The 27,075-nt window shown below is 51.6% G+C and overlaps 1 protein-coding gene across 1 annotated transcript; it reads left to right on the top strand.

Moving 5' to 3' along the window:
- The first annotated feature begins 8,784 nt into the window (after positions 1-8,784).
- Parvg (parvin gamma) lies at positions 8,785-26,728 on the top strand. Its single transcript, XM_059247735.1, is given in 14 exon segments — positions 8,785-8,812; positions 8,815-8,927; positions 9,707-9,791; positions 10,952-11,016; positions 11,575-11,677; positions 12,756-12,896; positions 13,716-13,831; positions 14,949-15,004; positions 15,391-15,413; positions 17,383-17,441; positions 17,631-17,699; positions 20,550-20,651; positions 24,154-24,226; positions 24,580-26,728. Coding segments are annotated over 14 exon segments (1,143 nt in total). The 3' UTR covers positions 24,690-26,728.
- Positions 26,729-27,075: the final 347 nt, after the last annotated feature.

The following is a 27,075-nucleotide window of genomic DNA, read 5'->3' as shown; positions in this document are numbered from 1 at the left end:
CAGTGTCTACAGTAGAGAATGTAAGCAACCCCCCGTCTCAGCTTCAGGAAGTTATCATTGCCCGGGCCAACAAGGGTGGTCTTTGCTCTGGGCAAGGTGTGGGGAACCCCATGTAGGCACCACACAGAGGAACTGTTTACTGGACATCTACTCCGTGCCACATCTCATGCTACTTGCACTGGGGTGCAGCAGGAAGTGAGGACATGTGGAAGTCAGTTGGCCCGTGTGTAGGAAGACAAGCCTGGGCCATGTGGACTGGGGGCGTGGGAAGAGCATGGATAAGATGGACCATGAGACAGGCCCCCGGGGAGGGAGCCAAAGAGGTAGTGGATTGAACCCCACACTTGTTGGGTCCCCATCCCCCTTACATTTCAGCGAGCCACATGGCTCATCCCAGAAGCTGACACCTAAGGAGAACACTTGTCACACTGCCTCTGAGTCACGTCTTCACATCTTAAGTACACGTCACCTTTGTTGAGCAATGTTTCTCAGAAGGCCTACAGGGACTCTGATGCGCTGCCAGATGCACTGGAGCCCTTCCCCCAACACACCAGGGCTTTACACTTGTCAAGGCAAGTTTGAAACAGGCAAGGGACAGTGGTGTGGGCCGGAGGGACCTGGGCTCAGGGTGTCCTGGGCCTGGGGTGACTTGAGCATTAGAAGGAATGTGATGGTGAACGCCTGTAATCTCACACCAGCACTTGAAAGGCTGAAGCAGGAGGGAGGGGAGCCTTTGCTACATAGTGAGTTATAGGGCAACCTCGGCTACAGAGTGAGATCCTGCCTCAAAAGACACAAACAGAAGATGGATATTAACTGCATGATAGATAGACCATTGGTAGATGATGGATAGATCTCCATGCGTATAACATCTTATCTTTACATAGTCTCAAGCTTACAGAGAAGCTGCAGGAATTGTATGAAGTTCTCATGTTTACCGGATGTCTGTAAATGATGCTGTTCCCACCGCCGCTTTAATATATTCTGCTCCCCATTTCTCCCTTCCTGTCTCTATTTCTTGGTATTTAAAAGTGAGTTCTGATCTATCCCTCTGTCATGTACCAATCAATTCATGTAATGTATCATCTATCTATCTATCTATCTATCTATCTATCTATCTATCTATCTATCATCTATCTATCTATCATCTATCTATTCTATCCATCAATAATCTATCTTCTGTATCAGTCTATTATCTGTCTACCATCCACACCTGTCTATCTACCTGCTATCTATTTAAACTGATGACATGACCACTCCATGGTATGGTTAAGGGGAAGGTTTTTACTGTGGATATGAGGGAGAGAACAGCCAGAGGATCTGGAAAAGTTCAGAGCAGAGAGACAGAAGTAGACTGAACACGGCCAGCAGTCTGGACGTGACCAGGGCTGTCTGCGAGAGAGGAGAGAACAGCAGGGGATGGAGAAGGGAGAAAACACAGCCAGAGAAGCAGGAGCAGAGCAGAGAGAAAACAGTGAGAACAGCAGGGTTATAAGGAGGTTGGGTGTGTGGGGGAGGGGAGCCTGTGAGCTGGAAGGAGTTTAGGGTCCAGGAGGTGGTGAGAAGGGCTAGGATGCCCGCGTGGACTTTGAAATGTGTGACAGGTACTTGTGATACCAGCATGCGCTTTGATACGCTGATCAGTGCCGCAGGTAGCCATGTGTCCCTTCTGCCAGAGGTAAGGAAATGACTCCTTTTGGTGGAGGGGAACCGGCTTCACAAGTTCCTGAGGAATGCTGGCTTTATCTAACCTCCAGAAATCCTCCTATAGTCCAGGTTGAGCTTATTTTCTGGATATTTGGACTGCCTTTTGGAGTTTGGGGAACTGTAAGTTCCTTTGGACTTGACAGCATCCGCTCATCCTATCTATCTATCTATCTATCTATCTATCTATCTATCTATCTATCTATTTATCTACCAACCTACCTACCTATCTCCCATCTCTCCCTCTATACCTGTCTGCCCATCATCTAGCTTGTTGTCTGTCCATCCACCCCATCTATCTCCCCACTCCCACCTATCACCTATGTGTTATCCCTGTGTATCTATCCATCACCTCTCCAGCTATCATCTCTCCTTCCATCCTTGTACACATGTTGCACACTTATCTGTGCATATGTCTTCCCCAATGCTATCCTGTGACATGGACTTGGTAAGAGTGTCTTCCTCAGGAAGTAACCACTGCAGCAGCATTATCGGCCCTGCAGATCTTATTACATTTGACCAGCTGTCCCATTGATGTTCATTGCCCGGAGGAAAATGCGAGCCCAGCTTTGTAGTTCTTGGATGCGAAGCGCTCTCAACCAGCAGAGCCTGAGCACTGTCCTGAGCCAGAATGAAGCTGCCACTCTGCAACATCACCTGCTTCTCGCTGTCACAGTAGAAGACCACCTGCCAGTCAAGCTTCCTGATTCTTCTTCAGTGATTAGATGCTGGAGACGTCCCACGAGTCCTCAGAAGGAGCTGAGGGAGAGGCTGTCCCAGTCACCTGCTCATGAACTCCACGTATGTGATCAGGGCCTGCTGGAGTGTCTCTCTCCCCATTGACCATGGAACATTTTGACTCACTGGTTTTGTAGAGTGCCAGATCAAATGACACCCAGTGTCTGGTGGACAATTCAGAGTCCATGGTTGCTTGGGGTACCATCTTAGTTTTGTTTTCTGTTGCTATGATAAAACATCCAAGATGGTAATTTACCGAGCATAGAAGTATGTTTGGCTCATGGTTCTGGAGGTTGGGGAGTGAGTTCTCCAGCAGTGTTGAGATCTGTTACGGGACCTCCCAGGACAACAGGACAGAGCACATCTTATGGAGAGGCAGAGTAAGCATGCTAGCTTATGTCACCTTTTCTCCTACAGAGCCAAGCCTGGGAATCCCATCCTCAGAACCCCATCTAATCCTGACTCCATCCCTTAAGCCCCGCCTCCAACACCATTAGCATGTGACTAGGGATCAGGTCTCAACACACGAACTTTGGGTGGAGGACACATTTAAACCACAGCCTGTTCAGGCTTTAGCCCATCCTGGGAGTGGTGGCAATCTGGGGGGTAAGGGGAGGGGCATGAATTCTCAATAGGAAGGAGTCATGATGTCACTGGACACCACTGCACCTCACAGCTCTGAAACCAGGACTGATACTTCTCCACTGCCCACTGTCCATCATCCTGGTCCACGGTGTACCCATGGAACCTCCATGGCCAGGCTGGCTCAGAAGAGCCAGGTGACTGAGCTGTGCATACTACTACTGCTAGGGTCAAGTGCAGAGCTTCTGATTCTGTCCCCACTAGGCAACCTCGTGAGCACTGAGGCCCAGGCATGGCATATGTGGCCTTGGTGTCCAAAGAGCCACCATCATGAAGCCCAGGGCCTCCTTCCTAGCTGCAAGAGAAAAAAGATTCAGCTCTTGCAGTTTCATTTGGGAGGGGCTGTGCTTAGATTTCCAGACAAGTAGATCCTCAGAGGGCTATGGGGTAAGCAAGCCTCTAGACTAGCATACAAGTGTCCCCACAAGGCATCTGGAACAGGGCCACTCACTGTTGCTATACTACAGGATATATACAAAGAAATAGAATGTTCAGGGCACACTGGACGGACAGATGAAGTCACTCATAGGTAGTGATGATGAGACTGAACACTGACTGCGCTGTAAGCAATACATCAGTACACTACAAGCCATGTGTGGGAAGCGTTCTTGTTCTGACGTGCCCGCTGGCTCCTGTCGACTTAATGGCAACCATAAAGGGGAAAAGCTAGTTGTCCCTTAGATGAGACCATCTCTGCTGCAGCCTCTGGGCGTGAGAGTGTGCTGCTTGGCCCAGCCCTGGATTCGAGAGTCCCACTTGCCGGCTGGCTGCAGGTGAGGAGCTGTGCTCTCTAAGGAGAGCGGAGAACCCGAGGAAGCAGCTACAGTCCTTGGAGTCCCCCTGGTGAGATTCCCTCTCCATAGGTCCCTGCAGAGGCAGGAGGGAGATGCACCCTCGGAGCTTCAACTCTGCCTTTAGCTTTTTCAATTTGGCAAAGATTGAGAGCTCAAGGCTCTGGCTTGGCCTTTTAAACAAATGCTTTACACCCCCCCAACCCCCCCCCCCCCACACACACACACACACTCCCTGCTCCAGGGGAGCAAGCCATTGTGTGTGGACCCTGGTCTGGGATTGGGTTTGGCTGTGACCCTCTGTCATGGTTAGCTGCACTCAGGGCTGCTGAGCTGGTTTGGATTTCTCTGCTGTTGATTGAGCCGATCCTTGGTGGGTGGCCATCTGTTTCAGGGCTGGATCAATTGTCCACAGCGTGATAGCCCTGGGCTAGACCCTGCTGAGCATGGCCCTGATCCTCTATCCTAGCACAGCACCCAAGCTGTGTTGGTTTCAGTGTTGGTGGGTTAGAACGGGCTCCCTCCCTCCCCTTCATCCATGCCCTCGGGTAACACCTTCCTGTGCCAGTCTTGCATTGGCTGTGTGGCTTGCTTTGGCCAAAGGGACAATACCAGATGTGACACTGAAGGAAATTTGATGAGTCTTGGGGCCGCGTCTCCCCTGCTGGGGATGAGAGTCATGCACTCAACAGCCAGGACCCTACTTTACAGAAGCCTGGGAGTGAAGCTGTTATGGATAACCAGCTACCAGCTGCCCACAGATACGGCGAGAGCCAGTCAGGGTCACCCTATCCAGCCCAGACCTGCCCAACCTATTCAAAACCATACAGTAAAGAGGGGGGGCTGTCGGGGTGAGCCTCCATACAGCATCAACTCCCAGAACTGAATGGCTCCTGTGGCAGATGTACGCCTGGGGGTGGGAGGTGACAGAGCCTAGAAGGGAGGAGAACGGCATTCCCTGGAGGACAGACATCTCAGACGCTGCACTTTCCAGGCAGGGCAGGGTCTCTTTCTGCAGACCTGGGGCCAGGGAGGCTCATGGTTACCAGGCCCTTCCCGAGTTTTGGGATGCTCAGATGTGTCACAGAGCAAGGGTGGCTAGCTTCCTGCTCGCTCTGCTTGTCACCTGTCATTATGGAACTCTCCATCTCAGGCTAGATCCTGAACATTCAAGCTCTGAGACCAGCTGGGCTCAGGAGGGCTCCGACTGAGCCCTTGTGTTGTGTGTCTCCAAAGTCCTCCTGACCTTTGCATGGTGAGTCCCCCACCTCCGACGTCATTTCCACACCCTGGAATTGGCAAACTCCTATTGAGCCACCAAGACGTTCTTCTCCAGGAAGCCCGCTTGGTCCCTGTGACAACTCATTTTCACTGTCAACTTGACTAGATTTGGAATCCCCTGAGAGACACACCTCTGGGTGTGTCTGCGAGGGCATTTGTATAAAGGGGTAACTGGGGAGGAAAGACCCACCCTGAACATGTGTGGCGGCATTGGGTCACGACTAAATACAAAGCGGAATGTGAGCTGAGCACCAACATTCATCGCCCGGCTTCCTGACTGTAGATGCGACGTGATCAGCCTTCTCACACTCCTGCTTCCCTGCCTTGACCACACCCTCAACTGCAAGCCAAAATAAGCCCCTCTTTCCCTACGTTGCTCTTTTCAGTTTTTCTTTCATTTTTTAAAGACAGTGTCTCATGTACTCTTGCATCCTGGGCTGACCTTGAACTTCTGATCCTTCTGCCTCTGACTCCTGAGAGCTGGATTACATGTGTCAGTTACCACGCCCAGTTTATGAGGTGCTGGTTTATGACCTCCTGCTTGCTAGGCAGGCACTCTACCCACTGAATCACATATCCAGACTCTGTCACCCATTTTGACATTTTTGGTAAGAAAAGTGACCAGCACAGTGCTTTAAGCAATAATAGCCATCAAAATAGAGTCATTGAACCCATTTTGTTCTGGGTTCTTTTGTAGGCACTGGCTTTTAATAGTGAGTGGGAGAGATGGGCCCCTCCCTGCAGAGCTCCTGGTTTGATGGAAGGACAGCTATCACACACCAGCCAATACCATTGGCTGACCTGTGGTGCTATTTGTAATCTAAGAAATAAAGCTCACCTGAAGATCAGAGGACAGAGCCAGCCAGCCAGCCACAGAGTTAGCCACAGAGGTCAGGCAGTGGTGGCACACACACCTCCAATTCCGGCACTTGGGATCACACACCTTTAATCCTAGCACTAAAAAGATTGAGACAGGAAGTGAGGTGGCTGGGCAGAGAAAGGAATATAAGGCAGGAGGCGACAGGAATTTGCTCTCTCGCGGAGGCTCTGTCAGGCTGAGGAGTTGGTGAGGTAAGAGGTGGTGGCTGTGGCTTGCTCTGCTTCTCTGACCTTTCAGCTTTCACCCTGATATCTGACTCCGGGTTTTGATTATAAGACCATTTAGGATTCGTGCAACCCTGACCCAGCATGGTTGCAGGCCCAAGCCACATGTGTTAGTCGGGGATATTATGGAAAGACATGGGGGACAAGCTGTGTGACGTCAAAGTGAGAGCCTATGGCACTGTCGGAGAACAGGCAGGTATTGGTGGGTTGAGTGGGGAGAGGAGGCTGGGGCCAGGGAGCTGTAGCAGGTAGGTTATGGGTGCGATGACTCTGGCTGGGACCAGCAGACTGGCTTTTATTTAGGGGCTATTGGGTGGGTGTAGTGGCCTGTAGTGGTTTGAAAGCAAATGGCCCACAAAGGGAGTGGCACCATTAGGAGGTATGGCTTTGCTGGAGTGGGTGTGGCCTTGTTGAAGGAAGTGTGTTACTGGGGAGGTGGACTTTGAGGTCTCGTGTATGCTTAAGCCACACCCAGTGTTTCAAAGACCACATCCTGTTGTTACCTGTGAGTCAAGATGTAAGAACTGTTAGCTCCTCCAGCACCATGTCTGCCTGCATGCTGGCTTGCTTCCCGTATTATGATAATGGACTAAATCTCTGAACTATAAGTGAGCCACCACAATTAAATGTTCTCCTGTATAAGAGCTGCCATGGTCATACTGTCTCTTCACAGCAACAGAACCCCTAACTAAGCCATGGCCCATGCCTGTAACCCAGGCATGTGAGAGATGGATTGGGGCAGGAGAGTTAGAAGTTCAAGGTCAACCTTAATGAGGCCAGCCTGGGCTACATGAGTCTATCTCGAAATCGAGAAATTAAGCAAGTAAGAAAGTTAGTTAGTAGACAGCCCCGGGGGCTGCTTGGTTGGCATGTGCCCTGGTGGAGCCAGAGGTGAAGGTTGGGCACTGGGAGAAAAAGGAGGTGGAGAGCTCACCGTTTGCTATGGAGGCCCTAATCTCGGTTTTCTGCTCAGACAAGCAGTTGTTTGGACATGGAGAGGCAGAGGCAGGAAGGGAAACAAGAGACACTATCCAAGATGCCCTCGAGCCTTGGGAAACTAGGGGACAGGGCAGGGCTGGGGCTCTGGCCGTCTCTCAGTGGATTTAGGGTGCCTCACTTAGCAGTAACTTGGAGGAGGAAGCTGCCTGCGGCCACCAGGGTGGCAGAGGAAGTGAGCAGAAGCCCTGCCTTCCACCTCCGGACCGGAACCTGTCTCTGTCGGGAACCTGGTTTTCCTCTGAGCTAGTGGGCTTCGTTTCCTGGTGTGGAAAGAAGAGGCAGGTGAGTGCATCTGGCCTTCGGCCTGTGGGATTCCTGAACTACTAGAATCTTCTATCTGTTCACACGCCCGGGTACTAACACTCACGGAGGAAGGCAGAGATGCCCCGTGAATAGGAACCCAGAGCCACATCTCAGCTGGGGCCCCAGAGTTAGGGGGTCTGTCAAAGGGGAACCCTGAGTCTTACCCTGTTGCTGAGGCTGTCACCTCACTTTATGGAAGAGCTGTGAGCCCTGTCCACACAGCAGGGCCCTGCCTACCTCTCCTGCAGCCAGATGAGCAGTGCTTTGGACCAGGGGCCCTCAGAACTTCACTGCGTGAGGAGAAAGTCGAGCTCCCCCGACCACGAAGAAACTGTCGTATGAGGCAGGAAAGGGACTTATCTGGGACTGGTCACCAGAGGCAGGTTTCAAGTCTGTGTGTACGTGGCTAGACCCAGGGTCCAGCCTCCTCCTGTAAAGATGCATCAGGGCCAAAGAGGGAGCGAACTGGCCTATAATCACTCAGCCCAAGCAAGGAGGAGCTGGCTGGGGCCCAGGCTCTCCCACCCCAGCCCAACTCTTCTCCTCTTCTTCAGTTTGTGGGGCTTGAGACCCATTCTCAGGGGCTCTGTGCTCTTGCTTCTGGGTTCAGAGCAGGGCTCAGCTTCTCAAGGTCCCCAGGCTGCAGCCAGTTTGAGGAAGGTAGCTCCCAGGCCCTGCCGGTGCCTCTCCCTCCACATAACTCTGGGGCTCCTTGTTTTAACTTCTTCTGGCTTGACCCCAGACCTCCACTATCTCTGTGATCCTGGAGCTGTGGGGCAGATGCAGAGACTGAATGACGGACAGAAGGGGAGAGTCAACAGTGGCCATGCAGCAAGTGAAACCTTCAGAGGGGAAGTGGGCAGAAGAACTTGAAGTAGGGTAAAGAACCAGAAGGGCATTAGCTTCTGAATCTGACCCCCTCTGGGTGTGGGGCAGGCCTGACCCTGCTTATCATGAGGCTGGGGGTGGGGAGCGCGGATATTGACGGGGCCTAACACCGTCCTTCATGAGTCTGAATGGGGATTGCTGGTCTCAGGCCTGATACTGCCCTTTGTGAGTCTTGGGGGGAGGGTGCTGCTTGTCTTCCGTAAGAAGCATGTGCTCTGGGCTTCATGAGCAGAAGCCCCACAGCCCAACCCTGGGGATGCCAAGCTCATCTGAGAAAGCCCCATTCAGAACTAGAGGCCAGATGGGCCAATCTCCCTCTGCAAGCCAAGCCAGCATGGAATGGGGAACAGGTCTGGGTGGCTTTGGCCTGGTCCACCCCATCCACAGCTGGGGGAGTCGGGTCTTGGATTCAGGGACCCTGAAGGGATGGATGGCCACTCTACCCCACTGGTTCATCTTGATACAGATTGACCCAGAGTCCCCCTCCTACACCAGTCTGAGGCTCTGTGGGAGCTGGGGTTCTGTCCCGACTGCAGAGAGAGGGCTGGAGCTCCTGGCCAGGAGTGGTGGGCAGGCTTCTGTGTGCCTGGCTGGCAGGGAACCCACTTCCTCACCAGGCTTTTGCCCAGGCTTTGCCCTCAGCCTGTGTATTAACTTAATACCCCGACGAAAGGACAGAAGGAACTGAAGGAAGGAAGGAAGGAAGGAAGGAAGGAAGGAAGGAAGGAAGGAAGGAAGGGCTTCTTTAGCTCAGACAGACCCTTGTGACGGGAAAGTCCTGGCAGCAGAGGAATGAGGCAGCTGGTCAAATGTATCGGGAAGATTAGAGAGAGAGAGAGAGAGAGAGAGAGAGAGAGAGAGAGAGAGAGAGAGAGAGAGAGAGAAATGATATGTTCAGCTCACTTTCTCCTTTCTCATTCAGCTCTTGCGTGGGATGGCGCTTTCTTTCTTACACTGAGGGAATCTAGGCAGAGCCTTGCCTATCTGTCAGGTGAGTCTAGATCCAGCTACAGCGACAGTCAAGAATAATCATCACAGACTGGCGCCATCTCCACCCCTGCAAGGCTCGGCTTCAGATGTCTCCACACCAGGCCCCTCCCCACCCCCTGGCTTGGCTCTTCGAATCTTGTCTGCTCAGAGTCGCGCACTCCCATCCTCCGTCTCTCCCAGTCTGAATGAAAGAGTGAGTGAGTGGCCAGTCTGGGCGTTGGGGACAGTGATGCGCTCTGTCTCCTGTCTCCTCCAGGGAAGGCGAGGAGAAGATGGATTCAGAACCTCTCTACAACCTGCTGCAGTTCCCAAAGGAGGTGAAGCAGCCCGCAGAGGAGGAGCTCCCACGAGGTGCTGGACCCGGCGGGGCAAGGGTTGTTGAATCAGAGGAGGGAGAGAATGTGTGACCAGGTCACTAGAACGCGACAGCCATACCTGAGGACTGTCCTTGTAGCCATCTATCTGTCCATCCACCATCCACCCTCTCTTCATCTCCATCCACTCACTCATCCATGAATCACCCATCCATCCTTTCATCCATACACCCATCCATATATTTATCCCTCCCTCCTTCCTCCTATCCCTCTCTCCCTTCTTCTTTCCATCCCTCCCCCCTCCATCCCACACTCACGTCTTCCTCCCCTCCCTCCACATTCATTCACTAACTCACTCATGTTATTAGTAGTTGACCCCAAGCCATGAGCACAATGTTCTACTTATTCTCCCTGCAGGAGTGGGGATACGCCAAGGTTTTGGGAGATCTAGCATCTAGGTGGGTCACATGGCAGGTTATATTTTATGAGCTTGGGTAGGTCAGCCCCATGTGCTGACTCAGTTTCTTCATGTGCATTGAGGTCAGCTGATCTACAAAGTCCCTCTGGGCCTGATGCTTTGTGGGTTCTAAGAATTTTTTTTTAAAAAAAATAATTGATTTATTTTTATTGTATGTGCATTGGTGTTTTGCCTGTGTGTGTGTTTGTGTGAGGGTCCCCTGGAACTGGAGTTGTAGACAGTTGTGAGATCCCATGTGGGTGCTGGGAATTGAGCCTGGGTCCTCTGGAAGAGCAGTCAGTGCTCTTAACAGCTAAGCCATCTCTCCAGCCCCAAGGGTTCTAAGAATTTAAAATGTGGGGACCCTGCTGACCAAGGCCTCATGGAAGGGAGTGGCCAAGCCAAAGAGGGCACAGGGGACCTTGGTGCTACACCCTGGCCAGAGCGGCCTGGCAGCATTGGTGATGCCCACCTCAGCCTGTTGCTCCTTTTGGGCTGTGCCTCCACTCGAGGCAGGTATAGGTAGGGTTTCTCGAAGATGCCACACATCTGCTTGATGACCTTCAGGGTAAGGGGTGACCTCAGTTTAAGTGTGCACCCCCAGTGCTCATGAGAAAGTGAGAGTGAGAGGCAGGGCTAGGTTCCCCCCGGGGGCCCGGATTCAGTGGGTGACCTGCAGGGAGACATCTGCCAAGGGCTCTCATGGTCCTCACACACGTCATACCCACCTCTGCTTCCAGGAGGAAAGAAGAAATACCTGTCCCCCAATTCCCGGAAGGACCCCAAGTTTGAAGAACTACAGAAGGTACATGATCACACCCAGCCCTGAAGTCTCTGGAGTCAGGCTTGGTGCTCCTGACTTATAGACACCACACCCCTGTCCACCCCCACCCTGACACCACCTTCCTCCGTTCCAACATCACACCGGTTCTTTTCCTCCTGAGACATCCCCAGCATCACCTGTAGCCTCCGTGTTTCTACAACCCTCTCTTGGAGGCTGTCTAGGCTTTGTAACCAAGTGCCCATTGCCAGCCGTTGCCATCACCCCAATTCCACAGGCACGCCCCCGGTTTTAAGTATTTGCTACAGTGATGGCGACTCCCAGGTACTAAAACCCCGTGTACAGGATAACAGCCCTTCAGGGTTCAGGCAGGTATTTGGAAGATCTTGGGAGGAGCGTCTTTGAGATCTCAGAGGAGGCTCCACTCGGGGAGATCAGGGGGAACTTTCTGGAAGAGACACCACTTGGCCAGGCCTTGAAGAGTGGGTCGTAGTTGGCGGGTAGAAGAGGTCACTCTAGCCTGAAATGAGAGCTTGGCCAGCTGACCCCTACCCCTGTCAGCTGTCCCCTTGTGACCGGCAGGTGCTGATGGAGTGGATCAATACCACACTCCTCCCAGAGCACATCGTCGTCCGCAGTCTGGAGGAGGACATGTTTGATGGACTCATTTTGCACCACCTGTTCCGTAAGCAGAGGCCCAGGCCCCACTTCACCCCACCTGTGTTTCCTAAGCAGCTGCTCCTGGGGCTTTGGAGCCAAGTGCACCCCCTTGACCTCTCAAATGGCTTCCTGCCTCCGTCCCTACTATAACCCCGGGGGAAGGGACCCCTCTATGGCTTTCCAGATTGCAGAGCTGCAGAGGTGGAGACCCTGCCCACACCTAGGCATGGCAGGACAGAGCTGTGATTCCACCTGGTGTCTAATGTCTGGGTTGCTGCTCCTTCTGCCACACTGTGGCCTATCTAGCATTTATGAAGTGTCTGATCATTTTAGGAGCTGGGACATCAACTGACCCTGTCCTTAGAGTGCCCTGTGCTGCTGGAAGGACCCAGGCTATCCTGAGCGGGACATTCCAGAAGCAGAGGCAGGGGTGTGCCTGGAAGTGATGTCCAAAGTCAGGCCAAGTTCCTGCCTCTGGCTGGTTTTCCTACCCGTGTCTGGCCTGCAGATGTCTTGTGCAGGAAGGGGGTCCTGGAAGCGGTAGGGCCCAGACCCATATTCTCAGAGCCTCTACTACTCTGCAGAGCTTGGCATACGAGCTCCGGAGTGATCCTCCAGCCTCCGCCGAGGCTTCTGGGTACTTCTCAGGGAGCAGGCACGGTCAGCTTTTCTGAACAGTTCACTACTGTTCCTCTCTCTGGCTGTGGATGAGACCAAGGCTCCCAGACACAGAACAATACGCCCGGGTCTCAGTGGAGAAAGCAGGGGCGCTGCCCTGTGGGAATGGCATGGCCACAGCAGTGCAGAGACCAAGGTGTGGGTCAATGATCAAGATGAGGTGGGCCAGAGGGGACGGCGTGAAGGGTTGCATCCTGCTCACAGACATGGTCCATGTGCCCTGTTGGCCCATTTCCCGTGTGGATGGGGACTCCTTGGATAATGAGTATGTTTGGTTGAGAGTTCTGGCTTGCCCAGGGCTCAGCATTAACAGTATATATCCCACAGATCCATATATTCTAACAAGGTGGCATTATCCTCACGGCAGAGGGTCCCCGTGACAGCTGCTGGGCACTTCCTGGTCTTTACTGCTCTTTTGCTTTCAGAGAAGCTGTCAGCCCTCAAGCTGGAAGTGGAGGAAATCTCTCTGACCTCAGCCAGCCAGAGGCGCAAGCTAGGGGTCGTCTTGGAGGCCACCAACCGGAGTCTGCAGGTCGAAGAGCAACAGGCCCAGTGGAGCGTGGAGAGTACGTGGGGCTGAGCCAGGCTGGTACCTGGGAGGGGAGGCGGGACCATCTGCACTGGCTTCTCCCTTGATAATCAGCACACTCATCCACCCAAGAACCACCACCGCGTGCTGGAAGGACACAGAGGCCTCAGGCAGCCCATAGCGTGAGCACAAGCGCTGGACACCAAGTCAGGTGTCTGGTGGGAGAGAAACTGACCTACACACATAGTCCTGGGGGTACCACTGCGGCCAGTGCAGCCCAAGGATAATGACTTCCCAGGGACATGGCTTCTGCTGAACCTAAGAACACACCACACTTCTCAGCCTCATTGCACGGTGCTCACAGTCTGGCCTCACTAATTTTCTGCATGTTAACAAATGAGTGTGCTGTGTGCTCGCATGCCTCCCATCCACCCTTCAGACGGTGTGGTAAACACACACACACACACACACACACACACACACACACACACACACACGAGAGGGAGAGAGAGAAAGAGAGAGAGAGACAGAGACAGAGACAGAGAGACGGAGAGACAGAGAGACAGACAGAGACAGAGACAGAGAGACAGAGACAGAGACAGAGAGCAACAGAGAGAGACAGAGACAAAGAGACAGACAGACACACACAGAGAAAGAGTGAGACACTGAGAGAGACACAGAGACACAGAGAAAGAGAGACAGAGAGGAAGAGAGAGATAGACAGAGAGCAACAGAAACAGAGAGAGACAGACAGAAAGACAGACACACACACAGATTCTGACCTCAGTGGTCTGTACAGGACAGTTCTGAGGGTGTCTGCAGGTTTTGGTGGCCCCTCAACTCTTCTCCTCTTTAGCCATCTTCAACAAGGACCTGCTGGCCACCTTGCATCTCCTGGTGGCCCTGGCCAAACGCTTCCAGCCGGACCTGCTTCTTCCAGACAACGTCCAGGTGGAAGTCATCCACATCGAGGTACTTGTGAGATGGTGGAATGGGGCAGGTCATCTGAACATACTGCTCCATGCCACTACACCTATGGGGGGGGTCTTTGCATGGGGAGTAACTCCAGGGGCCTATGGGGAACATCTCATCACATCAGGACAGCAGTGGGGGGCTGGGCTGGCAGAGACAAGGAGGGTAGGAGGAGAGTCCTGGCCAGCCAGCCCTGTTCTCAGCAGCCAGCTCTGCCTAGCAGAGGCAGGAACAGGTATACCATAGGGAGGTCTGCTGGTGCCACCATATTTCCTGGGTCCCAGGTGGCCATCTCTCCGTGGCTATCCTAGATATCATGTCTTTCATCTGTCACCCAAGACCACATCTTGTCTCCTCTTTTGAGAAACCTTTGTTACTGGGCAGCACAAGCTTGTGTTCTATGGTGTGTGTGTGTGTGTGTGTATGTGTGTGTGTGTGTGTGTGTGTTCATTCTACTTGCCTTACAGAACCAGCTGTATCCAGCTGGGCCTTGTCAAACCCCTTACCACCTTTCCCAAGTCTTTCCTTAAAGTTCACTGCTCAGCAGTTTCATGGCTTTCTCAAACTTAGGTAAATCAGGTAAGGCTGACAAGACAACTGAGCAGGTAAAGGTGTTTGCTTGTCAAGCCCGACAACCCGAGTTCATTCAGTCCCTGAAACCAACATGGTAGGAAGGGGGAATTGACTCCTGAAACTTGTCTGTGACCTTCATATGTCCAATATGGCATGTATGTACTCCCTACACATATGCACGTACATGTACACACACACACACACACACACACACACACACACACACTAAAAAATAAGCAGGGGAAAAAATCAGAGGTGACCATTAATTTGTGTGTTCATTCACAGAACACATATTCATTTACACACACACACACACACACACACACACACACACACACACACCCCTCTCTAGGGTGTCTTAGGAATGAGGCATCCATAGTGCTATCCTCATGGGTTTAATAATCACAGGGAAAATGGACAAAGAAGCTGGCCCATGGTAGCATCCTGAGATGGGGGCAAAGCAGAGTATAGTAGGTTCTCTTACTCTGCTTTGGTTCTGGGGTACTCTGGAGTCACCCCATTTCCTCCTCTTTCCCTGTTGTAGAGCACCAGGACCGGCCTGAAGTCAGACAAGCTGGTGGAGCAGCTCACAGAATGCAGGTGAGGGTGGGCCAGGCCTTGGCCGGGTGGGAGGTGCAGGAGGTGCTGGGCCAGGGAAGCTCTCATTGTGCCTGCTGCTTCTCAGCCCCCAGCAGGCTGCAGAGACCCCTAGCCCTGTTCAGCCCTCCCCGCCAGCCCCTACATCCTCAGCCCCACAGTATGCAAGTGTTGTGAGGTGTGTGCACGCAGGGCAAGGCTGCCAGCCTCTTAGCCTTGCCTTCCACACGCAGAGTCTCTGCACCTCCCCCGCCTTGATTGCCCAGGAAACCGAGCCCATCTCCTTGCCACCTGCTGGCACCAAGCTCGTTACATTAGGTGATGAGAGGGCTGCAGACTTTTGGCTAAGTCTTTGATTGCTTTTCTGTCTCCTGCAATTTCTCTTCTAGCGCACACAAGGACCGGCCTTCACGTAAGTAACTTAGTAACCGCAGGAAGATTTTTCCCTTCTGATGGGGTCAAAGCAACTGTGATGGAGCTGTTAACTGTTTCCACTGTGGTCCCTTACTCCCCTGGGGCAGGATTTGTTCATGAACGTGTCCTTCCTTCTGTCTGCCTGGCCTTTAGCTGGCTTCTTAGTACTGTTCTTACGGGGAGAGACCCACAGTCCACACCACAAGGGCAGAATGGTGGTGGTGCCGAATGCCACTAACTCTTCCCTCACTCATTAGCCAGGTGGGCTTGGGTGGGTGCCTTAACCGGACTGTGCCTCAGTTTCCTCGTCTGGAACCCACTTCTTCAGCTGGTGGTGCAGGCTGAAGGTGTCTGTGGGTGTGCTTAGCACGTGGAACACTCTCAATGGTAGGTGTGCGATAACATGGCTGCTGCTAATGTGATGAGTGGTTCACTGGTCAGTGCACTGACCAGCTGTTACTTCTTTCACTTATCTGTTTCTCAGATGGACAAGTTAACTGTTCACCCACTTATTCCTTCTTCCAATTATCCATCTATCTACCCACCCACTCATCTTTCTATCATGCAGCCAGCCAGCCATCTATATACCTATATAATCACCCATCCATCCATCTATATATCCATTCATTTATATATCCATCCATCCATCCATCCATCCATCCATCTATCCATCCATCCATCTATATACATATACAATCATCCATTCACTCATCTGTATATCCATTAATTTATATATCCATCCATCCATCCATTTAGATATATATACAATCATCCATCTACTCATCTATGTATCCATTCATTTATATATCCATCATCTATCCATCCATCTATATACCTGTACAATCATCCATCAATTCATCTATATATCCATCCATCCATCCATTTATATACATATACAATCATCTATCCACTCATCTATATAGCCATTCATTTATATATCTATCCATCCATCTATACATATACAATCATCCATCCACTCATCTATATATCCATTAATTTATATATCCATCCATCCATCTACCCATCCATCCATCCATCCATCCATCCATCCATCCATTTATATACATATACAATCATCCATCCATCCATTTATATACATATACAATCATCCATCTACTCATCTATACATCCATTAATTTATATATCTATCCATCCATCTATATACCTATACAATCATCCATCCACTCATCTATATATCCATTCATTTATATATCTATCCATCCATCTATATACCTATACAATCATCCATCCATTCATTTATATATCCATTTATTCACCCATCGTCCATCCAACCAGCTATGTATCTACTTAACCATCCATCCATCTATCTAGCCACCCATCCATACATCTGGCTATTCATATATCCAACCATCTATCCGTCCATCCATTCATAAGTACATATATATCCACCCATTACACACACACATCCCTCATTCATATCTATATCTATATCTATATCTGTCATTCATATATATATACACACATATCCATTATTCATATATATATATATATCCATCTGTCATTCATACACACACACACACACACACACACACACACACACACACACCGATTTATCTATTCATTCATCTATACACAAGGCAGCCAGATATATATCTACCCAACCATCCTCCACCTACCCACCCACTTATCCCACTGCAGTTACTGAGATGCATGCCCATCACCCATTTTGATCTCTAAATGACCTAGCCTAGCAGGCATCATTCACTAGGTGTTTGAGATGAGGAAATCGAGGTACAGAGAGGGAAGCCGCACTCCACCCCACCCCCAGCCAAGGAGCCGTGTGTCCCAGATCCAGGCCTGCTTCATTCAGGAACCCGAAGATCAAGCTGTTGCTCCCATGGGACTGTTTTTTTTTTTTTTTTTCTGGGAAACTTTTGTGTGAAAACATTCTGTTTGGCACAAAGATAACAGCATCGTAATGAGCTGTTTATCGCTCTGGTCTGCAGAGGACGCCTTTGATGAATTATTTAAGCTGGCTCCGGAGAAAGTGCATGCCATTGAAGAGGTAGGAGATCAAAGCTTCCCACGCCCACCACCCACCTGCCTATGTCTCAGGTTGATGGGGGAGGACACAGGTCTCACTCCACACCAGTTGGGTTCTGGGTAATAGAAGGGAAGGCTTTCTGTCACCCCAGGTTAGAAGGTGGCATGAGGGTCCCTGAGTGGTCTTGAGGTCCTTGCTCTTGTGTCTTAGGCCATCGTGAACTTTGTCAACCAGAAATTGGAGCGCCTGGGCCTGTCTGTGCAGAGTCTGGACACCCAGGTAAGGACACTTGTGAGTCCCCATGCAGGGATGAGAGCTCCTGGGCCCCAGAAACTTACTGTGTGACCAGAAATGAGGCATCACCTTCAGTGATCTCAGGGCCCTCTTTAGTGGGATGTGCTGCTGGCAGGCAGTATTGCCACAGGGAGCCCCTGGGGCCACTGGGCTGGGGGCCTGTGGGAAGCTGTGACGGCTGGGCTGTCTCTACTGCTGGCTTTGTTGTTACTCATTTATCAGAATGACTCCTAGGTCATGGGACACTCGGGCATACTGAAGCCAGAGCGAGGGTCCTCCCCTGTGTTCATGTTTATTCAGACGTAGCACTGAGATTCATGATGGGTCCATTTCTGAGCTTGGTGCCAGGAGTGGTTGGAGAAGCTGATGCAGCACCACCCTCAGTGGGCTCTGTCCTGAGCCCCGAGGGCTCAGCCCACCATGAGGACACAAACTCAGTCGTCCTAGGATGTGAGCAGATTCAAAGTGCCTCACCTAACCATGCCCTCCACGGAGATTCTGTGTCTCCGGTGTTCCCACAGCACAAGGGGTTGGAAATGCAGAGGTCTGACACTGCTGGCCTCTACGGGGTGATGATGGGGTCTGGCGGACACCAGGCAGACCTCCACAGGCTGTGGGTATCGGCCATGTGTCAAGGCCTATGCAGAACTGGTCACAGCTGCTGTCTTCTCAGGGACACGTGGGTGGCTGTTAGCTAGGGAGGGCCAGGCTACATAGTCCCCAGTTTGGGGCCAAACAGGAAAGTTCTTGGTACCTGTTCTGCCTAGAGCAAAGTTCCCCCTACCCCCTATGAGAACTGATAAAACCCCATTCAACAGATGAGACTTTTAAGACACAGAGAGGTTAGGTAACTTAGCTAAAGTCACACAGTGATTAAGGGGTGGTCCTAGGTTTTGGACCAAGGCAGTTGGGGTTCAAGTCTATGCTTACAGTCAGTGCTCATGGTGGGTGGTCATGTGAGCTTTGTGAGTGCTGTGACAACATAGAGGGGTGGAAGCACAGACTTCAGGGCCATACACATGTGTGTTTCCATTCTGTGCCTGCCACTTTGTGCCCCTGGGCTCTGAGGGCACTTCCATACGTCTGTGTGACCTTGGGTGAATTACTGGACTTCTCTGAACCTTAGGCTCCTCGCTTTATAAAATGGGAGCAATTCCACCTCCTGGTCATTTTGTATCTGTCACTTGACTCACTGTTGACTTCCCGGAGTGACACACCTATCCCTGACTGTGTTTTCTGTGGGGAGCCCATAAGACGATATCTCCGGTTTACTCACTTCCCCGGTCCTTCCCTCCTGTGGTAAAACAAGAGTGAGTGAGCAGGGGTGACATTTAGACATGCTGGGAGGTAGAGGCGGCCTCAGAGTTAGATTTTTCCAGCTACCTTTTGAGGACAGCAGTAGAGAAGCTTCCGGGCCCAAACTAATAACATCTGAACAGACTTAATCGGGGGAAATTCCATTAAAGACCCAACAGCGCCTTTCGAACAGCGTCTCTCCGTGGCATCCAATCTCGTGCTTTGTGCGTTTGAAGAGATTCAGTAGGATTACATTAGCATATGGTACAGCTCGTGGCAGCGTTATCTCAGAGCGTGCACACAGAACAGACAGAAATATTAATGGGCCCGTGTGCTCCTCTCTGCCTGTCCTGATGGGCGAATTTTATACGAACTCTGTTTTCACACATCTCTCTGTAGCTCATGGAATAAATTGTCATTTAAAACTGGACATGATGGGGGTGGTTCCGCTGGTAGAGCGCTCGCCTGGCAAGCCAGAATCCTGGGGTGTGGTAGCACACATTTCTTTTTTATATGTGGGAGTGCTCGCCTACAGGTGTGTATGCGCAACGCCTGTGTGCCTGATCACCACAGAGGCCAGAAGGAGGTGTCGGACTCCCTGGAACTGGAGTTTATAGATGGTTGTGAGCTGCTGGGTGGGTGCTGGGAACCAAGCCCCAGTTCTGTGTAAGAGCAGAGAGTGGTCTTAACTGCTGAGTACAGGCACACATAGTTAACCCAGTACCGGGTAGGCAGAGACAGGTGGAGTCCTGAGGCTTGCTGGCCAGCCTGCCTAGTCTACTTGGCAAGTTCTAGGCCAGTGAGAGATCGCCTCCTCCCACCCCCAAATAGGTAGACTGTTCCTGAGAAATAATAAATGCCCTAGGTTGCCCTTTGGCCCCTACATACACATGTGTGTATGTGCATGGGTATTCACACATATACACATACCTGCACACATATGAGAAAACACACACACACACACACACACACACACACACACAGAACATGAGACTATTCCGTAGTAAGGTTAGAAACTGCTCTTTTAATTGAATGTATTCGAAGAGGTAGACAATCCCTCAAACTGCTTCATGCTGCTGTTGACAACCCCATGCAGCTGGGAATGCCATCCCCACTTCTCAGAAGGAACTTGAGGCTCAGAGAGGTGGTGCGACTTCCCTCCCATGTCAGCCTCTCCCACACAGCTCTGGTTCCTTTCTTTAGTGTGTTAGTTCCTTGTATGTGGTTCCTTGTATGTCACTGTGACAAATGCCTGAGACCAAGGGGAAGGGTTTGTTTTGCTCACAGGTTCGGGCGTGGTCTCTTTGCTCAGGCCCCACTTGCTTGGGCAGGAGTGTCTGGTGGAGGGCAGCTGTACACACCATGGTGGACAGGAAGCAGAGAGCCCAGCAGGAAGGGGCCAGGGAGACTGTACCCTCCAAGGACCCCCCCCAGTAATCTACTTCCTCTAGCCAGGCCCCACCCCACAAAGTGTCCAGCTGGGGACCAAGTGTTCACAGCGTGCTGTGGGGGGTTCGGACTGATACACAACACCTGCAGTTTGCAGATGGCGTCATCCTGCTCCTGCTGATCGGACAGCTGGAAGGCTTCTTCCTGCATCTGAAGGAATTCTATCTCACTCCCAGCTCTCCCACAGAAATGGTAAGCTTCCAAGGTCTCCCTCTATGGATTTTTTGGGCGTGGTGGTGGTGGACAGATTTATGGCATTGGCCTGACAGTCTTTATTCAATTCCAAGCCATGAGGAAGGCCTCTTAGATGAAGCTTCTCCCAGGCCTCTTGGCCTTAACCTCCCTGGCCTTTCCTTCTGTACCCCAGGAAGAGGGGGGTGGATGGTGTCCCCACTTTATAGAATAAGACCGAGATCTTGGAGTCTGGTAGTGCTCCTCTGGGACCACACAGATCCTTGATGCAAGTGTGTAGCTAGATTCACAATAAGACAGATTCAGATGTAATAGTTTACAATGTGTGTAAAAGATACGTAGGCTTGAAAGAGACAACTAGGAACTGTTTTTAGCTCAGTTTTAGAATCTTTTTTCTCAGGTTTTAGGTGGAAACAATTGCCAACATGTTGGGCGCCATTTGTAGCTTGAGTTTTCCTGCCTGGCCCATGGTCAGGGCAAATCTCTCTCACCTGCCATTCCCACAGCTGCTCAGACTTGACCAAGTAAACACAGAGACTTATATTGCTTACAAACTGTATGGCCGTGGCAGGCTTCTTGCTAACTGTTCTTATAGCTTAAATTAATCCATTTCTATAAATCTATACCTTGCCATGTGGCTTGTGGCTTACCGGCATCTTCATATGCTGTTTGTCATGGCGGCGGCTGGCAATGTCTCTTTCTGCCTTCCTGTTCTTTCTTTTCTCCTCTCTGTTAGTCCCGCCTATACTTCCTGCCTGGCCACTGGCCAATCAGTGTTTTATTTATTGACCAATCAGAGTACATACAGACCATCCCACAGCACAAGTGTGTCCCCCAGGAACAATCCATCCCTGAACCCTTCTTAGGAGCAGGGCGGGCCTATGGGAGGCTCACAGTGTGGGACAAACCTACGTCCATGGAGTGAGACATCAGGAACGAACCTTGAGAAGAGTGTTTGGAGGGAGGCAGGCACCACAGGAACCCAGGCTCGGAAATGTGGGCCCATGCCCACGTCATTCAGCAGTCAGGCTTCTTGGGACTCAAGGCCTGTGCTTGCTACTTCACATGCTCCAAACCAGGTCAAGCCAGTGCACAGAGGTCAAGCTAGTGCACAGAGGGCCAGCATTCATGGCACATGGCACAGCTAGCCTGTGAACCCACCATTAGATCGTCTTCCCACCCTTCTAGGGAATAGACATGGAAGCATGGCTTTAGCTCAGAGCCCAATCCTGCTGAGAATGTGCCAATAATGGGGAGTCCTTCTTCCCAGGATGTTCTGTGGGAAGAGACGGGACTACAGAGGCAGGTCTGAGCATTTACTCAGACTACATCCCTCTTGGTCCGGACCTTCCAGAGGGTGCCTAGCCCTGTAGAGCTGTGGGCCAGTCCCTTGGGGCAGGAGCATGGCTGACAACACTCAGGTCCTTAGCTGGAAGCCGGAACCCCGGGTGGTTCTCTTGTGGAACGGCCTCCCAGGACTGCGATTTTCATTCTCAGGTTGTGCTTGATTGCAGTGTAGATGCAAGGATGTCAGCATTCATTTCTGGAGTCAAGTTAGGGACACAGAGAGAGGTGGTCATTTGCTTTGCAGAAATCAACGCGCCAAAGCCAGGAAGCTCTAGCTTCCTCCCACGTTCAATTATCTCTCTCAGGAAGATAGAAACACATCTCCTGGGTCCTGGCCTTTCTAGGCTCTGTAGAACACGGAGCTTTCTCTTCATCATCCCAAACTGCTCAGAAGCAAAGGACAGGCAGGGGAGGGTGAAGTGGGCCTCTCAGGAGCCTGACCAGATCTTTGGTTCACGAGCTTCACGGAGGAAGTGTGCTAAGAGAAGCCTGGTGTTCTATGAGTCGCTCAAACACACCCTTCTGCATGGACTCCCTGAGAGCAGGCGCTGTTCTGATTCTGGGCTTTGTGTATGGCAGGACCACAGTTGATGGTCCACAAGCATTTGTAAAATATGAGAGTGATGGGCAGGCCAGATGGCTCAGTGGCTAAGTATGCTTGCTGCCAAGCCTGGTGACCTGAGATGGATCCCCAGAACCCACGTGGTGGAAAGAGAGAACTGACTCCTGCACGTTGTCCTCTGACCTCCATGCATGCTGTGGCATACAGTCCCCTCCATAAATAAATAAATAAGTGTAAAAATAAAATAAGTGCAGTTACAGGCCAGGGCAGCCACACAGGCATCCAACATTCCTGGCACAGTCAGCTTTCAACCCCATGACATCAGAACATCAGATCGTGAGTTGGAATAAGTGAGGGAAACAGGGTAGCTGCTTAGCTCAGGGCCCAAGAGAGGAGGGGGCTGGTGGAAGAAACTGCAGTGTAGGAGACCCGCGGTTGGTGCCTGCTTGCAACCCCGGCTATTTGAGAGGCTGAGGCAAAAGATCACAAGTTTGAGGCCAGCCTGGGCTATAGAGTGAGGTCAAAGCCAGCCTGGACAGCTCAGTGAGACCTTGCCTCAAAATAAAAAGTAAATATAGGCCTGGAGGTATGGCTCTGTGGTAGAGCATGTGTGGGAGGCCAATCCCCAGAAGTGCATGAATGAAGCATTCCCCAAAATTGACCACATGAGGTGCTGTAACAAATGGAGTCTGTGATCAATTAACTCAGAGGAAATAGAAATACCCTGGAAGCTTGACATGTGTTGGTGTGTTCAAGGCTCTGAGAGGTCCTTCAGTGAGGGATCCAACAGTTTCCAAAACCATTTGGCCGCAGATACCCGTTCCTTGACATCACGTATCCCTCTCTAGGGTGCTGTGTTGTCAAGAGCATCCGGGGTGGGACCCTGAGGTGCAGAGCAGGGAGCTGGAGTTCCCTCTTACTGATATTTTCTTCTGGGGTGCTGGCCAGCAGCACTCCTGCTGAGAATGTGTCAATAATGGGGAGTCCCTCTTCCCAGGATGTTCTGTGGGAAGAGACTTGGGACCATAGAGGCAGGCCTGAGCATTTACTCAGACTACTTCCCTCTTGGTCCGGACCTTCCGGAGGATGCCTAGCTCTGTAGAGCTGTGGGCCAGTGACCCATCTTCCTAATGTTCTTGTTTTGCATCATGACCCTACTGATGACCCTCCAAGCAGAAAGACTGCTTATCACCTTCTAAGGGCAGAGGGGGGGCGCTCTACCACCTACAAGCCCTGGCTCCCTTCTGAGACAAAGTCCCCTCACCTGACAGACTCACATGCAGAGCATGTCACCTCCACTCCCATGGAATCTCCTCAGTGAGGGTCTTTCCCTCCAGCAGTGTCTGCTTGATGGCCCATGTCCAGCATGTGGCATCTGCTGAGGGCTATGTGCTGATGAGGGTCTTTATGTGAGGGAGTGAGCTCTCCATTCGCAGGGCATGGAAGGAGATGTTGGGTGGCCCCTAATTGCTGCTGTGGTTCAGGGATTGAAACCTTGGATGGGCAAGGACAGATGCCATCGGTGACAGCATGGGCCTGATACCTGGACCCAGGGTCTCATTGGCTGACATTTGATTGGCTTTATCATTATAGCTGCACAATGTCACCCTAGCCCTGGAGCTGCTGAAGGATGAAGGCCTGCTCAGCCACCCTGTCAATCCTGAAGGTGAGTGCATGGCCGCCCTTTGCCCGGATGACCTGCTGTGGATGGGACTGAGAGCGGTTGTGAGGAATTGGGGGACAAGCATTGATAAACGGAGTCCGCCTGCTTGCTGGTCCATAAAGAGATGCTGGCTGTGAGGTTTCCTAGGAGGGGTGCTGTGGCCGTCATGTCTGCACGCAGGGACTGAAGTCCGTGGGAATGAGTGCTCAGAGCAGCCAGATTTTCAGTCACTGCTGGGGGAGGGAACATGGATGCAGGGGAAGCCCAGACAAGAGAAGGGACCCTCCTCCATCCCTGGGGACCAATGGTCCTCCCTAGCCTGGCCTGACAGGCTGCCTTGCTCCCTCTGCCCACAGATATTGTGAACAAGGATGCCAAGAGCACACTGAGGATACTCTACAGCCTGTTCCAGAAGCATGCACGGAGGGCAGAGGGTGATGGGGCACCCCGTGGTACCCCAAACTAGTCACCTCTGCCTCCCCCAAGCCGTTTCTCAGGACCTGACACCTCTGGAGGACCCAGCAATCCTAGATCCTCCCACCCCAGCCTTGTTACTGTGGGTGGGTGACATGCTTCGCTCCCACACCCGTCCTGCTTACGTGTACACGTGGGCTGATACCTTTGACCCCACCAGATGGTGATCTGTTTTGAGCCTACCCCTGCTTTGCTCAGAGCATTTTGACAGCTGTATGAATTGTATTCTGTGAGTGGGGGGAGGGTGGCGCTCTGGGTGCCTGCGGAGTCCTGGGTGAGCCTTTAACTATGGTGAAAAGATTTTGGTTCTCAGGCTAGACCAGACCTCAACAGCCCCCAATCTGTCTACTAAGGCTATACCTGGACAGTTAGTGGCTGCCCACAAAGCTGCCTTTCCCCAGCCATAGGCTCTTTGGCATCAAGGCTGATGGCCTGAGTACACTCAGCTCCTGGCTGTCCTGCCTCCCACTTGGCCCAGGGTCATCACCCAAAGACCGGAGGAGCCCCATGAGGGAGAAGTGGATTCAGTTTCTTGTCAAAGGACCCTGGCCAGGCTATCCCTACAGCTGCAGTCTTGAGCTCCGCCCTGAGCCCTGGGAAAGAGAGTCTGTAGTTGGTTCCTGGGTTCAGGCTATCTCTCTGGTCATCTTTAGGGAGCTATGAGCATTCTGTCCTGTGAGACTTTGTGTCTTCTGCAAAGACAGAGAAACAGCTGAAGAACTGAGCTGGGTCCATCTGGGCTGGAGGAGAAGCTGTTAGGGGAGACATACGGCATGGGGGGTGAGGTTGCAGACACATAGAGATGTACAGGTTCGCGGGTGCAGGGATGTGGGGGAGGCCAGCCCATTGTCACTCCTCTGGACTTTTTCCTGTCTGCCCAGATCTAGGCCTCTGGGAGGAAAGGCGTCTGGGTTTGGGGTGGTATAGTAGAACAGTTTTGCTTTTGGGGGACTTTAGAGCAGAGTCTGGACAGGACAAGACACCCCTCTTAAGACAGTGGGTGGAGCTGGGAGTGACCTGGGGCACTGGTGTCTGATGTGAGGGGTCTAGAGGCTCTTCCCTCCACCCACCTCCCATCCACCTGTCCCCTTGCCTGCTCATAAGTCTTACAGTGGGGGGTTCTCATCGCATATCTCCTCTGTCCCACTGCCTCTGGGACATGTCCCTCTCCCATGGCGGCGGCGGCATCATCACAGTAGCTGGGGGCTAGATGTCTCTACTTCAGGTAACCTTTCCATGAAGGCCTTCCTCTAGGCCCCACTTGTTCTCTTGGGAGCATCCTGAGCCATGGCGGCCAGAGTCCACACTCACCTCCTGGGCTCTTGGCTCCCTCTCTCCTTCACTGCCTGCTTGCCCACTTGGCTCCTCCACGTCCTCACTTCCACGTCCCCACCTCCTGTCTGATAGCAAACTTAAGTCCTGACGATAATAATAGTTTTTGTAATTTCATTGAGGAGTAACTAACATGTCCCAGTTTAAATGTACAAGTGAATGACAGTTGACAAGCATACGCAGTCACATACCTCCAGTTCAGAAGGGTCAAGCGCTGAAACAGCCCACCGCCTGATGTCCCAGCCTTCCGAGTCCTGGCCTTGGAAGTGACCGATCCACTTTCTGTTACTGTCATTTTGCCTGTTCTATATCTTTTAGAAACTGCATCAGAGAGGAAGTGGTCTTCCACGTGGGGGTTCTTTGCCCTGGTGCAATTCTGCCGTCTCCATGGTGACCCCACAGCCCATCCCTCTGCTTGCTGACGTCAGGCCCCCTCAGCGGGTGCCAATCATACATTCATGTTTTCACTGCCTACAGAACTCGAGGACTCTCCTTACTGTCCAGTTTTTATATCGTCTACAGGGATTGCTATTCCTGTCTTTCAGATTGCTGAGCGTGCGCTCCTCTTTGTCTGGACACTTCTTTCACTTTTCCTGGGTGAATACCCAGGACTGACATGACTGATTCATACAGTAATTGTATGTTTTATTCTGTAAGATACTGTGAAATGGTTTTTGGAAGTAAATATACTGTTTTCATTCCCACCTGCAATGCCCAAGAGCTCCAGTTACTCTGTATCTTGCCAACACTTGGTATTATCTGTCATTTCGATGTTAGCCCTTCAAACGGTGCGTGGTGGTATCTCACCGTGTGATTTTAAATGTTATTCCTCTAATGATGGAGGGTTTTTGAGAATCTTTATTAGTCAATTCTGGATACTGTAACAAAATGCCACAGACCAGGCAGTTTAAATAACAGTCTTTTGAGCAGTTACGGTGGCTGGGACTTGGAAGATGGAGGAGCTGGCAGATCTGGTGGCTGGTGAGAACCCTTCTCCTGGCCCAGAAATGTTTTTCTTTCTGTGTCTTCACGAGTGTGTGTGTGTG

The sequence above is a fragment of the Peromyscus eremicus genome, chromosome 20, assembly GCF_949786415.1.
Source record: "Peromyscus eremicus chromosome 20, PerEre_H2_v1, whole genome shotgun sequence".
NCBI classification, from domain to species: Eukaryota; Metazoa; Chordata; class Mammalia; order Rodentia; family Cricetidae; genus Peromyscus; species Peromyscus eremicus.
The sequence above is the reverse complement of the archived record's forward strand: the minus strand, read 5'-3'. Positions and strand labels throughout refer to the sequence as shown.